At 55.1% G+C, this 12,435-nt stretch overlaps 1 protein-coding gene across 1 annotated transcript; it reads right to left on the reverse strand.

The window, feature by feature from the left end:
• Positions 1-2,720: 2,720 nt before the first annotated feature.
• Positions 2,721-10,768, reverse strand: PSMA4 (proteasome 20S subunit alpha 4). The gene is made up of 9 exons (XM_004781701.3): positions 10,636-10,768; positions 8,661-8,686; positions 8,393-8,435; positions 7,469-7,631; positions 6,234-6,311; positions 5,843-5,931; positions 5,250-5,380; positions 4,639-4,762; positions 2,721-3,105 (listed from the first exon to the last, which is right to left on the reverse strand). Exons 2-9 carry the CDS (start codon positions 8,661-8,663, stop codon positions 2,951-2,953), a joined length of 786 nt encoding a protein of 261 aa, XP_004781758.1. The 5' UTR covers positions 8,664-8,686; positions 10,636-10,768; the 3' UTR covers positions 2,721-2,950.
• Positions 10,769-12,435: the final 1,667 nt, after the last annotated feature.

Consider the following 12,435-nt stretch of genomic DNA (forward strand, 5'->3'; position numbering starts at 1 on the left):
TCAGGCTCCCTGTTCAGCAGGGAGGCTGCTTCTCCCTCTGCCTTCCCCAGCTCATGCTCACTCTGTCAAATAGATAAAATCCTTAAATACATATATTATTTATTTATTTTTTAAAAGGTATGTTGAGATTTTTCCATCATTAGGTTGGAGTCCTGAATCTTTGTTCTGGATGTTGCAGGAAAATGTGCTAGGACCCTGGCCTCTGCGGTTCTCTTAACTTTAGGGAAGTACTCAAGGGGTGGTCAGGACACAGAAAACCCACCAGTTCTACTACCTGGACTGGAAGGCCGTGGATTTCAGGATTTCACGCCAGTATATCAAGGACCACTGTTCCCTCAGTCCTTAGTATCTGAGGCCTAATATGTGCCCCTTTCTGTTCTCAGTGCTGGGACACAGCTGTTTGAGTCCCAGCTCTGCACAGTAAGCACACGTGCCAGGGGGTGAGGGCTTGGAGAAACATGGCCACAGGGAAAGGGAGGAGGCGTGTGCAGGGGAGTGGCTGCTCCTTTTGGGGACATGGCCCAAACAAGGGAACACTGAACATGGGCAGGGGGCCGGGCGGAGGGTGGGCAATGCAGACACTCCCAGGGCAGAGTAGTCTCAAGCAGAAGGACAGGCAGGCACAAAGGCCCTGGGGTGGAAGAGGCTCGGTTGTTTCAAGAAACAAGCAGCTCATTCAGATGAGCACCTGGTGGAGGAAGGAGCCGTGGGGCCCCTTGTGAACCAGAGTGAAGCAGCTGTCCCCATGCAGGAAGGGCGGCCCGGACATGGCCTGTACTGAGAACTGCTCTGGCTGCCGTGTCAAGGACAGACTGTCCGAACAGCCCGCGTGAGAGGCTCTCGTGGCCAACGCCTGCACCCTGGGTCTGGTCTGGAGACAGGCAGCTGGCAGCTCCCTTCTCCATCTACCTCCCCTTCTGGGCAGAGCGAGACCCAAAGGATCACGTGACCCCACGGAGCCGACCATCACCACTTAGATTCTGCGTCTGCAGATTTGCCTGTCACCCCAAGCCAGCACGAGCGGGACCTTCGCAGTCCCTATGGACGGGCCCACGTGTGGACGGGCCCAGCCAGCTTCGGAGTGGAACCCTGCCTCATTTCAGCCTGTGCACCAACAGCACTCTTTTGGTCTATTTTATGCCTATTTTCCCCATCTTTGTGCTATTGGTGATCCCACCTAAACTTGGGGCTGAAGTGCCTGCTGATGTCCCCCCATAGAGGAGATGGAAGGGTCAGATGGCAGGTTACAGCTGCTGGCCATGAGCCCAAGACAATGAATTACCGATACACATTGATAAGATGTCTTTAAACAGAAACACACACAAAACAAGGCCACATGTTGACCGGTTGGTGCAAGCGTGGCCAGCAGCTCAGGATCCTGGCCTAATACTCATTCCCCCCAGGCCACGGATCAGCATTTGCTCGAGCATCCGGTGCTCAGGACAATGTGACAGAACACAGCTACTGGGAGTTACAGGAACCAGCTGTCTAGAGCAAAAGCCATCTGGATTAAAGAACCACAAAGGGGCGCCTGGGTGCCTCAGTGGGTTAAGCATCCACCTTTGGCTTAGGTCATGATCCTGGGGTCTTGGGATCAAGCCCCGAATCGGGCTCTCTGATCAGTGGGGAGCCTGCTTCTCCATCTCCCACTGCCTACTGCTCCCCTGCTTCTGCCTCTGTCAAACAAATAAAATCTTAAACAACAACAGAACACTATGTCAGAGGGTCTTGGGAACAGCCCTTGGCAGGAAGGCCAGCAGTGGGGCTGGCACACACCGCCCCTGCTGCCCACACCTACTGGCTGGGGCACTGTGTGTTCTAACAAGCTCGGCGTGTGCTTCTCATGGGCCCTCAAGCCTGAGAAGTCCCCGGGGAGCTCTGGTGTCTCCCACACTCGGGCTGTGGGGTGCAGGCGGGCCGGCCAGGGCCATAGTCAGGGGAACGCAGCTCTGGAGCTTCTGGCAAAGGGGGCTCCATCACAAGGACAGCTGGACTCCGCAGTGGAGCTCCCTCTGGTCGATGTAAACTGTCCCCTTTGGTTCCTCTCTTCCACTGCTGCCTTTGCATCTCAGCGCGGGCTGTGGGCAGCCTGTCCCAGTGTCAGGACCCTCACCTTGCCTTGCCCATCCCCACCCCCGGCTCCAGCCCAGCCCTTGCCTTCGTCCTCACACCCATCCCTGTGGACAGAGCCTATGTGAGAAGAGCAGGGGGCGGGATTCCAGGGTGTAAGCCCCGCAGACAGGAGGACATGGGAAAGGGACACTGCGGGGGACCCTTCCCACAGGGCGCTTGGAAACTGCTGTTGGCAGAGTGGGGGGGTGGGTACGCGGGGTTTCACTGTCACATCTTCCACACGTCGCTAACTCCTCACAGACATGCACGTTCGCGCAGGCGTGTGCACACACTTCCAGTCCAGGTTGAACCCATCCACGCCGGGGACAGCACGGGGCCCTGCGTCCCTGGATTCTACCCCGCAGGCACCTAGACAAAGACTCTCTGTTCTGCTCCCAGTGGAAGGGGGACAACAGAAAGCAAACCCCGACTGCGCCACGCCCCCCTTCCCATTTATGAAGTTAGCACCACGTCAGCTGTCCCCGCGCACGGACGCCACACGCACGGGCCACCACAGCGCACCTAGCTCACGGGCAGACCACGGCCTCTGCCGATCCCGGGGCCGTCGCGACTCCTGCCACAGACACTGTCTTCCTTCACCTCCGCCATTCTTTCCACGTTTTATTACCCAAAACAAGGAGGGGCGAGGGCGTCCACGACCAGCAGTCCACCGCGGTGCAGGGTTCAACTGGACAGAGACGGCGAGGACCTGACGCAGCTGGTGCCACCCTCGTCTCCCCGCACAGGCGAAAACAAGCGAGGGCTTTCTCAGGGTGGGAAGGAGGACAGCGAGGGCCCTGAAGTGACCCCACGAGAGCTACGGAACCCCTGGGTCCTCCTATTTGTCCTTCTCCTTCTGCTCTTTCTCTTTCTTCTCCCGCTCGGCTTTCGCTTCCTCCTCCTCGTGATTTTTGATCAACTGCTCCACCTCCTTCTGTTTGAGGACTCTGATGACCGTCTTCCCGCTCTCTCTGGTCAGGGTGGCGATCTCCACTGCAAGGAAGCATGCGCGGTTACAGGCAGATGCCCTCGGCGAATGGCTCCCAGGCCCAGCTCCCCCGGAGCCCAGGCCCAGCCCTACGCCGACTCCCGCTCCCACAGCGAACAATACCTTCCCTCACCTTCCCTCCTGTCCGGATCCCAGCGACACACACACACACGCCCCTACCGACAGGTCCCTCACCAATCCTGACCTCCGACTTGGCAATCTGTCACTTTCCTTCAAAGAGCACACCCACCTCTTGCTCTAGCTGGCCTGCCATTAGCTGCGACACCAGCAGGAGCCTCCATGTCCTCCACGGAGCCCCTGAAGGCACAGAGTCTCTAACCAGTAATCCCATGCCTTTTTCGTGGACTCTGGAAAGCTCTTCAAAACGAAGGCATGAAAAGCAGCTTCCATGACCACAGACAAGCAAAGTAAACTGACACCAAAGGAGAAGGAGTTTTTTGAGCAGGGGAAACAGAGTACTGCCTCCCTGAAATTAGGGAGAAGTACACGACAGGACAGTCTGCACGTCGACTGCATTTTCTAAGGAACACCAGGGGTCCAAGTATCCTAAACTAAATCATTCCATTAACTGACCCTAATTTTTGAAAACCTTATGTAGAAATAGTTTTATAGGATCACAGAGCTAAACTAAATCAAGTACTTAAAACTGCAAACATGGGAAACAGAAGAGACCAGTGGGTTTAAAGAAGAGAGGATACCCCCATTCGCGCGAATGTCATCCCTCGGACACACACCATGCGGATGAGCATGTGAGCACATGCCCGTGATCGTCTGCACACACACACAGAGCAGGCTGTCGAGAAACTGATCAGTTAAGAACTAAAAGCACGGGACGCCTGGGTGGCTCAGTTGGTTAAGCAGCTGCCTTCGGCTCAGGTCATGATCCCAGCGTCCTGGGATCGAGTCCCACATGGGGCTCCTTACTCAGCAGGGAGCCTGCTTCTCCCTCTGCCTCTGCCTGCCATTCTGTCTGCCTGTGCTCGCTCTCTCCCTCTCTCTGATAAATAAATAAAATCTTTAAAAAAAAAAAAAAAAAAGAACTAAAAGCACAACTCAGATCTCTAACCGGGAACACTGAGAACATTCAGCCCCAAGCCCTCACGCTCAGAACACAGTGTGGGATTACGGTCAAGGCACCGAACCTCACAAAGGCTTAGCATCCTCGCTTAGGAAACAGGTCTAATGCCGCTCAATTCATTAAGGCTGTGGCGTCAACGAACTCGGACATGTCAGGGTAAACACAGGAGCTGCTCAATGGCTTCTCGCACTCAAGTGAGCCCGTTAGGAGTGAACGCCAATTGGGGCACCTGGGTGGCTCAGTGGGTTAAGCCACTGCCTTCGGCTCAGGTCATGATCTCAGGGTCCTGGGGTCGAGTCCCGCATCGGGCTCTCTGCTCAGCAGGGAGCCTGCTTCCCCTCTCTCTCTCTGTCTGCCTCTCCGTCTACTTGTGATTTCTCTCTATCAAATAAATAAAATCTTTAAAAAAAAAAAAAAAAAAGGAGTGAACGCCAATTACCTTTTTCAGCTGACAGTTTACTCACATCCATGGTCTTATTGAGGACTTTGATAGCTAAAGCAAGTGCGGACTTCAAAGTCATTTCTCCTTCTTTGTAGTCTTGTTTTAACATTGAAACAGCTGCCTGTAAGACATTAAGGAGAATCAACAAAGAATTTCCTTTAAATTCCTGCACTTTTTTGGAATATGGATTGGTCAGAAGAGAAACAACTGAATCACTGTGGGCACTATAACCAACACGCACAACCCTAATGGCAGGGAGGGGAGAGACGGGGTGGGGTGACAAGGGGGTCTGGAACCTGGACCTCCCCAGGCCTGCAAGGGGTCTGTGATAGCAGTCAAGGGGTCTGAGAACTAGGATATGAAAAATAACTACGTCTGTTTCCACTTCTCACTGAAAACTGGCGTTTCCTTTCGTTACAAAGGTAGACGGGAAGTCCCGCGAGTATCAGCGGTGCTTGCGAGCTCCTCATTAGCAAGATCAAAGATGCTCTGCTGTCACGTCAGGGTTGCGGCAGCTATTTTAGAATAGTTTGTACTCACGGCCACTGGAAAATTGTGGTGGTTCTTAGATCTTTTGCTCAATTTCACTGCAGCACAAAAGTACTCACAGCACTGTTGTTCCCAATGCACGTGGCTTTCCATCCTCCGTAGTTCCCACTGGGGTCGCTCTGGTAGAGCTGAAAGCCGTAGTGCTTATCCCAGCCGATGTAGAGCAACGAAACACCAAAGGGACGTTTTCCTTTAACAGCAACAGCAAACAGCCAAACATGTCAGCAATCTGAGTCCGGGATCGCTATGGTTCCCTGAGCCCAGGAGGGGGACCACAGCCTCTCTGTGGAGTGAAGCATTCAAAAACTGCTTTGTTTTCTGAGCATCACAGATAAGCGCCAGCCAAAATGCCACTTTTGTCTCTAGGATTTGGGCACAGCCAGAAAAAGGAATAAAGACACAGAAGACTGGTGCTGAATTTCATTATTATGTAGAAAGCAATTTGTTTCCAGATTTGAAAATGGCATTATGGCCTTCCAGCAGTCTATTAATAAGACATACGACAATCTACACAGCGGAAGCCAGTTAATTCACGAAGCAGGAATTTATGCAAAATGTTTTATTTAATTTTCAATTTCTTTTTAGCATCTCAAAAAGGTTATTGTTCATAAAATGGTTTAACTTTGGAATACAATGTTCAAAAAACCAGTACCTCCAAACTGTGTATACGCTTGTTTGATGTCACACAGCGCTGTGACCAGCTGCTCACAAGGAATCGGCTCCTGGTACTGTAATAAATACCTGCGACAAAGAAACTGGCATATTAACAGTTTTCTCTAAAACACAGATACACTTAAGCAAACAAATACACCCTCTGGAAATACATCTGTGCCACAGGGACAGTTACTTGTGATTCCAAGAGGTGAGGAGAGCATGGCCGACTGGGATATGCTTAGAGGAAGTAACATGGTAAAACCTTAGTTTAAGAAAACTTGAATTTTCCAAGAATACATTTTTTAATGACTCGGACCTTTGCACAAATGACTCCTTAGAAATACGGCCACTAATGCAGGTACCTGCACCAATGCTATTTACAAGCATACCTTTGAGCAATGAGCCGCAGCTCGTTAGTGAGAACGTTCGCATCGGAAGTGATCCCTGCCACGCTGCAGGCCATGTCCCTTGAGAAAAGCAAGACAGGGATCGGTAAGCAGGGAGAGGTCTGCAAGTTCGGTCAGAAACGCACCACCCTTGCTCCAAAGCACTGACAGAAGTTTCATCTTTACAGACTTTCAACCAGATGTCATTCCACATGAAAACTAAACAAATGCACTCATGAATTCCCCAACAGATGTATTTACCATCACCACCCTGTGAACAGGCAAGGGAATACCATGAAGAAGCTAAAGTAAATCCCAAGACTCATCAACAAAGGCAAGAGAGGTCTTACCAGATAGGGAGACAGGCTGCTCTGTGCCCTCCTCCCTCCTGAGGCCTGGCCTGATGGGAGGTGAAGGGGAGGGCACCCAAGGGCCTTTTCTAAGGCTGCCTAGAAGCCCAGGGCTAGGCTCACATGAAGGGGACAGCTGTACCTTTGCCCTCGTCCCCTGGTCTGCCCTGGCTCTCCCACAGACTCGAGAGCCTCTGTCCTGCCTGGCAAGCCTGAGAGTGACACTGTAGAGGGGACAGCACTCCTTCGGACAAGCCCATCAGAGAAGCCCAGTAGCAGCGATCACCTGGCCCACCACTGAGGAGACGGACCAATCAGCAAGCCCTGCTCGCTGCCAGCTGCCAAGTCCCACACACCGCACCGTCACTGAGGATACAGGGCTCAGCTGAAATGTCCCCACACCTCCGGGAGGCCTGTCGTTTGGTAAGAGTCAGTGCAATTCCACAGAATTCCAGAGCCCATTCTGAGCAATGCTTGGAGGGCCTGCTACAAGCTGCACACTGTGCTGGTTTGTCTGTGTTTATTTCATTTCACTAAACTGCCGTAACTACTCCAATAGGCTGAGACCCAGAGACGTTAAATAATCGGTGTAGGGTCACACAGCTTCTAAATGCACCCAAATCTGTGGGACTACCAAGCCTGAGTCCTATCAATACACAACTCCGGTTCCCCACAGAAGGCTTGACTCTGCGCTTCAAGAGGGTAACACGAGGTCTGGGGCTCGAGGAGGTTTCAGACAAGACAAATTAAAAGCAGAAATTCTCAGAGGTAAAAACCGTTCTCTTCAATTCTACCATGATACACAGAATAGCTCTCCCAACATGTGTGCAATATCACTGCGTGAGAAAGTGAGACACTTAACACACCGTTCCCTAAGATCCCACTTACTCATTCAGTTTATAAATTTTTTCAGAAAAAAAGACTTCATCAAGAAGCTTGTGGATGTTGCGTCTCTCTGCTGCAAGCAAAACACCATCGTTCGCTAGAATCCCCAAGCAGGTGCCTGCGTGCCCAATAGCTTCCATGGCGTACTCCACCTGGTACAGGCGACCTACAAGACACCAGCAGTGAGTACCCAGCAGCACGGCCCCCAGCGAGTCAGTCACACCACTGGCAGGACACACACAAGAGCCTCACTTTCACCCTTGATGAGGCACCCAACCAATCTGGTGGCCAGAATCAGCCCAAAGTACAAAAACGATGAACTTAGCAAAGGATTAAAAAAAAAGTTCCTACATAGGGGTGCCTGGCTGGCTCAGTCAGTAGAGCATGGGACTCCTGTTGTGCAGACATTACTTATATAATAAAACTTTTAAAAAAAAAAAAAATTCTGGTGCGCCTGGGTGGCTCAGTGGGTTAAAGCCTCTGCCTTCGGCTCAGGTCATGATCCCAGGATCCTGGGATCGAGCCCCAAATCGGACTCTCTGCTCAGCGGGGAGTCTGCTTCCCCCTCTCTCTCCGCCTGCCTCTCTGCCTACTTGTAGTCTCTGCCTGCCAAATAAATAAATAAAATCTTTAAAAAAAGAAAAAAAAATCTATAGGACCCCCCCATTTTAGTTCAAACTCTACAGACATTTTTATTTATTTATTTATTTATTTATTTGAGAGAGAGACGGTGAGAGAGAGCATGAGAGGCGGGAAGGTCAGAGGGAGAAGCCGACTCCCCATGGAGCTGGGAGCCCGATGCGGGACTCAATACCAGGACTCCGGGACCGTGACCTGAGCCGAAGGCGGTTGTTTAACCAACTGAGCCACCCAGGCGCCCCACAGACATTTTTTAATTTGAGATAGCTTAAACAGTTTCGATTTTACCTTCTGGGGAAAATATGGTAGTCCTGGAGTCATATCTTCGAGACTGCAAAGGAAAAACAGGCAAGTGAGTCCTGCCCAGCAGAAGTCAGTCCACGAACCGTCTTATGAAACACCCTGGCGTGCAAAGCTTGGTGTGTGGGAGGGACTGACAGGGAAGAAGACCCCGTCGCAGCTCTTCTACCTTCCGTCCCCTTTCCTCATGCCAGTCTAGAGGCACAAGCAATAGCATTTATCAGGCAACAGCTCACAGGCATGCGTAGCAACTCACCATGTTTTCTGAACTTCACGTAATTCCTGTAAGAAGAAAGTAAGATCATTATTAAAATGAAACTTGCAATTTAAGGAGCATTTCCTGACTTAAAAAGAAAAATCTGTTTTGTTCACTCCCTTCACTCATCTAACGTCCGCAATGCAGCGGGCACAAGGCCAGATGCTGGAATCCCAAAACAGGGAACACCACTCCCTCCCCTGCAGAGCTTACAATCTGGTACTCTGGTGAGGGAGGCAGACACCATTGTTTTTTGAGAAACAATTACCAAAAATAAAAATAAAAATAAATGAGTTCAAGTTAGACATAGGAGAGACAAATACGGCTGGGAACCACTGGGCCTAAGAGGAAGGACACGGGGAGATGGGGAGAGCAGCCCAGGCAGAGGAGAACGCCTGCTCAATGGTGAGAGACACACTGCTGAACTTAAACCGGAAGGAGCTGGAGAGCTAGGCATGCACACCATGCGCGCAAGCCTCGAACGCCGAGTGAAGAGGCTGAGGCTTTCTTTCTCCAGAACGATGTGGAGTCCCAACCTAGAGGAGGTAGGGGGGGGTGATCCTGCTATTCCTGCAGAAGCCAACAATGGGGCTCAGTGCAATTTAGTGTAAATGCTAAACTTCAGACTGCAAAGCCCATTTTCCTAAATCCCAGAAATTGAGAAGCAAGCTTAGAGAGATAAGCTAGAGATCCAAGCCAGACCCTAGCCCTGAAAGCCCCCCAACCCAAGTAAAAACTGCCAATGTTCTCTCTCGGGCAATGTGGCTCACGGCAAGACTGTGGGCCACAGAGTCACAGGAACTGGATGACATTTAGGAAGATCACTGTAGCTGAGGAGAGCACGAGGAAAGGTAACCAGTTAGGAGGCTGTACACCTGTCAGCATGGGAAAGGGAAGGACAGCCCTGAGCAGAAGCCCCGCTGCGCACCTCCGGTGCACTTCCAGCAGGGCAACTTTCGGGTACCCACCCTCCCAAGTGACACCCCCATCCCACCTGTACAACCCCCACCCTGGCCCCAGCCCCAGAGTGCGCACCAAACCCCCACCCCAGTCCCGACTGGGCAGAGCTCGCTGGATGCGGAGCCCAATCCCCAACTGGGACGCGAGCACTAGATCCCAGCTCAGACCCCAGCCTCCGCCCCGACCATCGCAGCGCCTGATCCAAGCTCCGACCCCAGCCCCGCCCCGACGTGCGCACTAGGTCCAAGCCTGGACCCAGGCCGGACCCGCGCGCTAAATCCCAGCTCGAATCCGCCCCGGCCCCCGCCCCGGCCCCGACATGCGCTCTAGATCCAAGCTGGGACCCCAGCACCACCCCGACGTGAGCACTAGGTCCAAGCTTGGACCCCGACCCGACCCGCGCGCTAGATCCCAGCTCGAACCCCGGCCCCGCCCCCGGCCCCCGGCCCGGCCCAGCCCAGCCCCGACGTGCGCTCTAGATCCCAGCTCGAGCCCCAGCACCGCCCCGACGTGCGCACTAGGTCCAAGCTTGGACCCCGACCCGACCCGCGCGCTAGATCCCAGCTCGAGCCCCAGCCCCCGCCCCGACGTGCGCTCTAGATCCCAGCTCGAGCCCCAGCACCGCCCCGACGTGCGCACTAGCTCCAAGCTTGGACCCTGGTCCCGACGAGAGCGCCAGATCCCAGCTCTCACCGACCCCGACGTGAGCGACAGTCAAGCTTGGACCCGGACGCGGCCCCAAGGAACGCGCTAGAACCAAGCTGAGACCCCAGTCCCGGCCCCGACGAGAGCGCTAGATCCCAGCTCGGACGCCGGCCCCGGCCCCGGCCCAGACGCGCGCCCCGCAGCCGCGCCCCACGACCGCCGGCCTGTCGCCGAGGAAGCGGGTGCAGAGTCATGGCACCCTGGGCGCCTTGGTGGCGGCCGCAGGCCGAGACGGCTCTCCGAGGTTCACGAGCCCCGGCCGCGGGGAGGGCTGCCACCCGTCCGCGGGTGCCCAGGGGCAGAAGCTCACCAGCGGGACACGGAAGAGTGGAGACGGCCACCGAGACTCCTCACGAGGAAAAACACCGGCCGCCACCGCCACGGCCGAGCAGCCGCTGTCAATATGGCGCCGGCGCGTGCGCAGAGCACGGGGGCGGGGCCGCCGCTGGCCCGGAAGTCCGGGGGCGGGGCCGGAGCTGACCCGGAAGTCCGGGGGCGGGGCCGAAGCTGACGGCTACAGCAGGCGCGCCGGGGCCGCTGGCTTCTCCTCGCGCTCGGTTCCGCAAAGCCCGGGGTCTTGTGCCCCGGCGGCGCCGGGAGCCCCCCGCGCCCCGCGCCCCCCGATGGCCACGCACCTTCGGGTCGGAAGGGCCCCGGGCGAGGACGCTGTGCTCCGGAAGGGGCCGTCCTCCGCGCGGACCCTGTGACCGGTGCCGGCCCCGGGCCCTTCCCCGGCCGCTTCCCCGACACTCGGCGGGCTGGTCGCGTGGGGCGTCCCGCCGGCTGCCGTGCGCTGCTCCGTGCGCTGCTCCGTGCGCTCTCCGCGGGGCCGGCCCCGAGCCCGTCCGATGCGCTGCGTCCCGCCTGCGGGGCTCTGCCCCCCGCTCTCACTGCGGGCACACGGAGCGGCCGCGACGGGCTCACGCACCCCCGGCGGGGCCCACCCTGGTCTCAGCCTCTTCCCCGCTCGGCCCGCCCGAGTTAGGGCCCTGCCGACCTGCAGCGCGCACAGCGCTCGGCCCGGCCGACCCCGTCTGCGGTCTGTCCGGTGCCGCCCTCTGCCCTGCTCCCGGCGGCCCCCGTCCTCCCGTCCACCACCCAGCGTTGGTGCGTTAACTTGCCCTGGGCCGCACGGTTGGCCAGATCGGGGTTAAGACGGAGTCATGGGCCTACAGTCCCCTCCAAGGAGAGCCTCAGAGGGCAGGGGCTCCGGGCTCTTCAAAATTACTCCTGGGGGACTGGACTCTGAAGGAGGCAGCCTGGGAATGAGCCGTGTGAGGCCTCTGCTGTCTCTCCTGCTTCCCGGGCACAGGAGGAGGTGAGCCAGGCAAAACGGCACAGGGCCCCTCGCCGGTGGGTCACTATGCGTTCTCAGGCCCAAGAGAGAGGCAGAAGGTCAGGTCGACGGAAGAAAGAGCTGGTGAGACAAAAGAGCAGAAGGAGAACGAGTTTGATCAGTTTGGGGGACAGAGCAGTGGAGTCTGAGCGGAATGAAGGAGACAGCAAAGGAAGGGAAGGAGGAGAGACACCAGGCCGATCCGTAGATACCTCCAACGCCAGAGTTTTTTCCCTGTAGGTCACAGGGAGCATTAAAGCGATGCTTTAGGATGATGAGGCCTCACATGTTCCTTTTACAGTGTGGTATGGATGCTTCCCATTCTGAGGTCCCGTGTCCCCTCACCTTGAGTCCCCTGGGCCGGTGACTACGGCAGAAGTCATGCTGTGACTTCCAGCGGTTGGTCATAAAACATGATAGATTGCTGTCTTGTCCTCTTGGGATGCTCCTTCTTAGAATGTGGAGAGGTGTTCTGCCGCCAGCCTAGACGAGGTCCCAGCATCCCCTGCCAGATACGTGAGTGAAGTTTACTGCTGATATCTTCAGTCACTGATTTTCCCCCAATCCCAAGATCACAGAGGCCCAAGCGTTTGGGGAGCACAGACCAGCTGCCCTGGTGCCTGAGTTTCTATCTGCAGAATCCATGAGATGCTCATGACTGAGACTTAAGCCACTAAGTTTTTGGTGAAATTGTCACACGGCAATATGCAGATGGAGTTTTTAATCTGTCTCTAAAAGGATGGAGCTAGGTTGGAGAGCTTAAGGATAAGAATA

The sequence above is a fragment of the Mustela putorius genome, unplaced genomic scaffold, assembly GCF_011764305.1.
Source record: "Mustela putorius furo isolate JIRA1106 unplaced genomic scaffold, ASM1176430v1.1 tig00003875_pilon_pilon_pilon, whole genome shotgun sequence".
In the NCBI taxonomy this organism is placed as follows: domain Eukaryota; kingdom Metazoa; phylum Chordata; class Mammalia; order Carnivora; family Mustelidae; genus Mustela; species Mustela putorius.

What these genes read in the sequence shown, in the direction of transcription:
- PSMA4 (XM_004781701.3), bottom strand. An exon ending in GCATTGGGAACAACAGTGCT is followed by an intron (nt 4,763 to 5,249) that starts GTGAGTACTTTT and finishes AATGTCTTACAG; the next exon opens with GCAGCTGTTTCAATGTTAAA. An exon ending in TAAACTGTCAGCTGAAAAAG is followed by an intron (nt 3,106 to 4,638) that starts GTAATTGGCGTT and finishes GCTTCCTTGCAG; the next exon opens with TGGAGATCGCCACCCTGACC.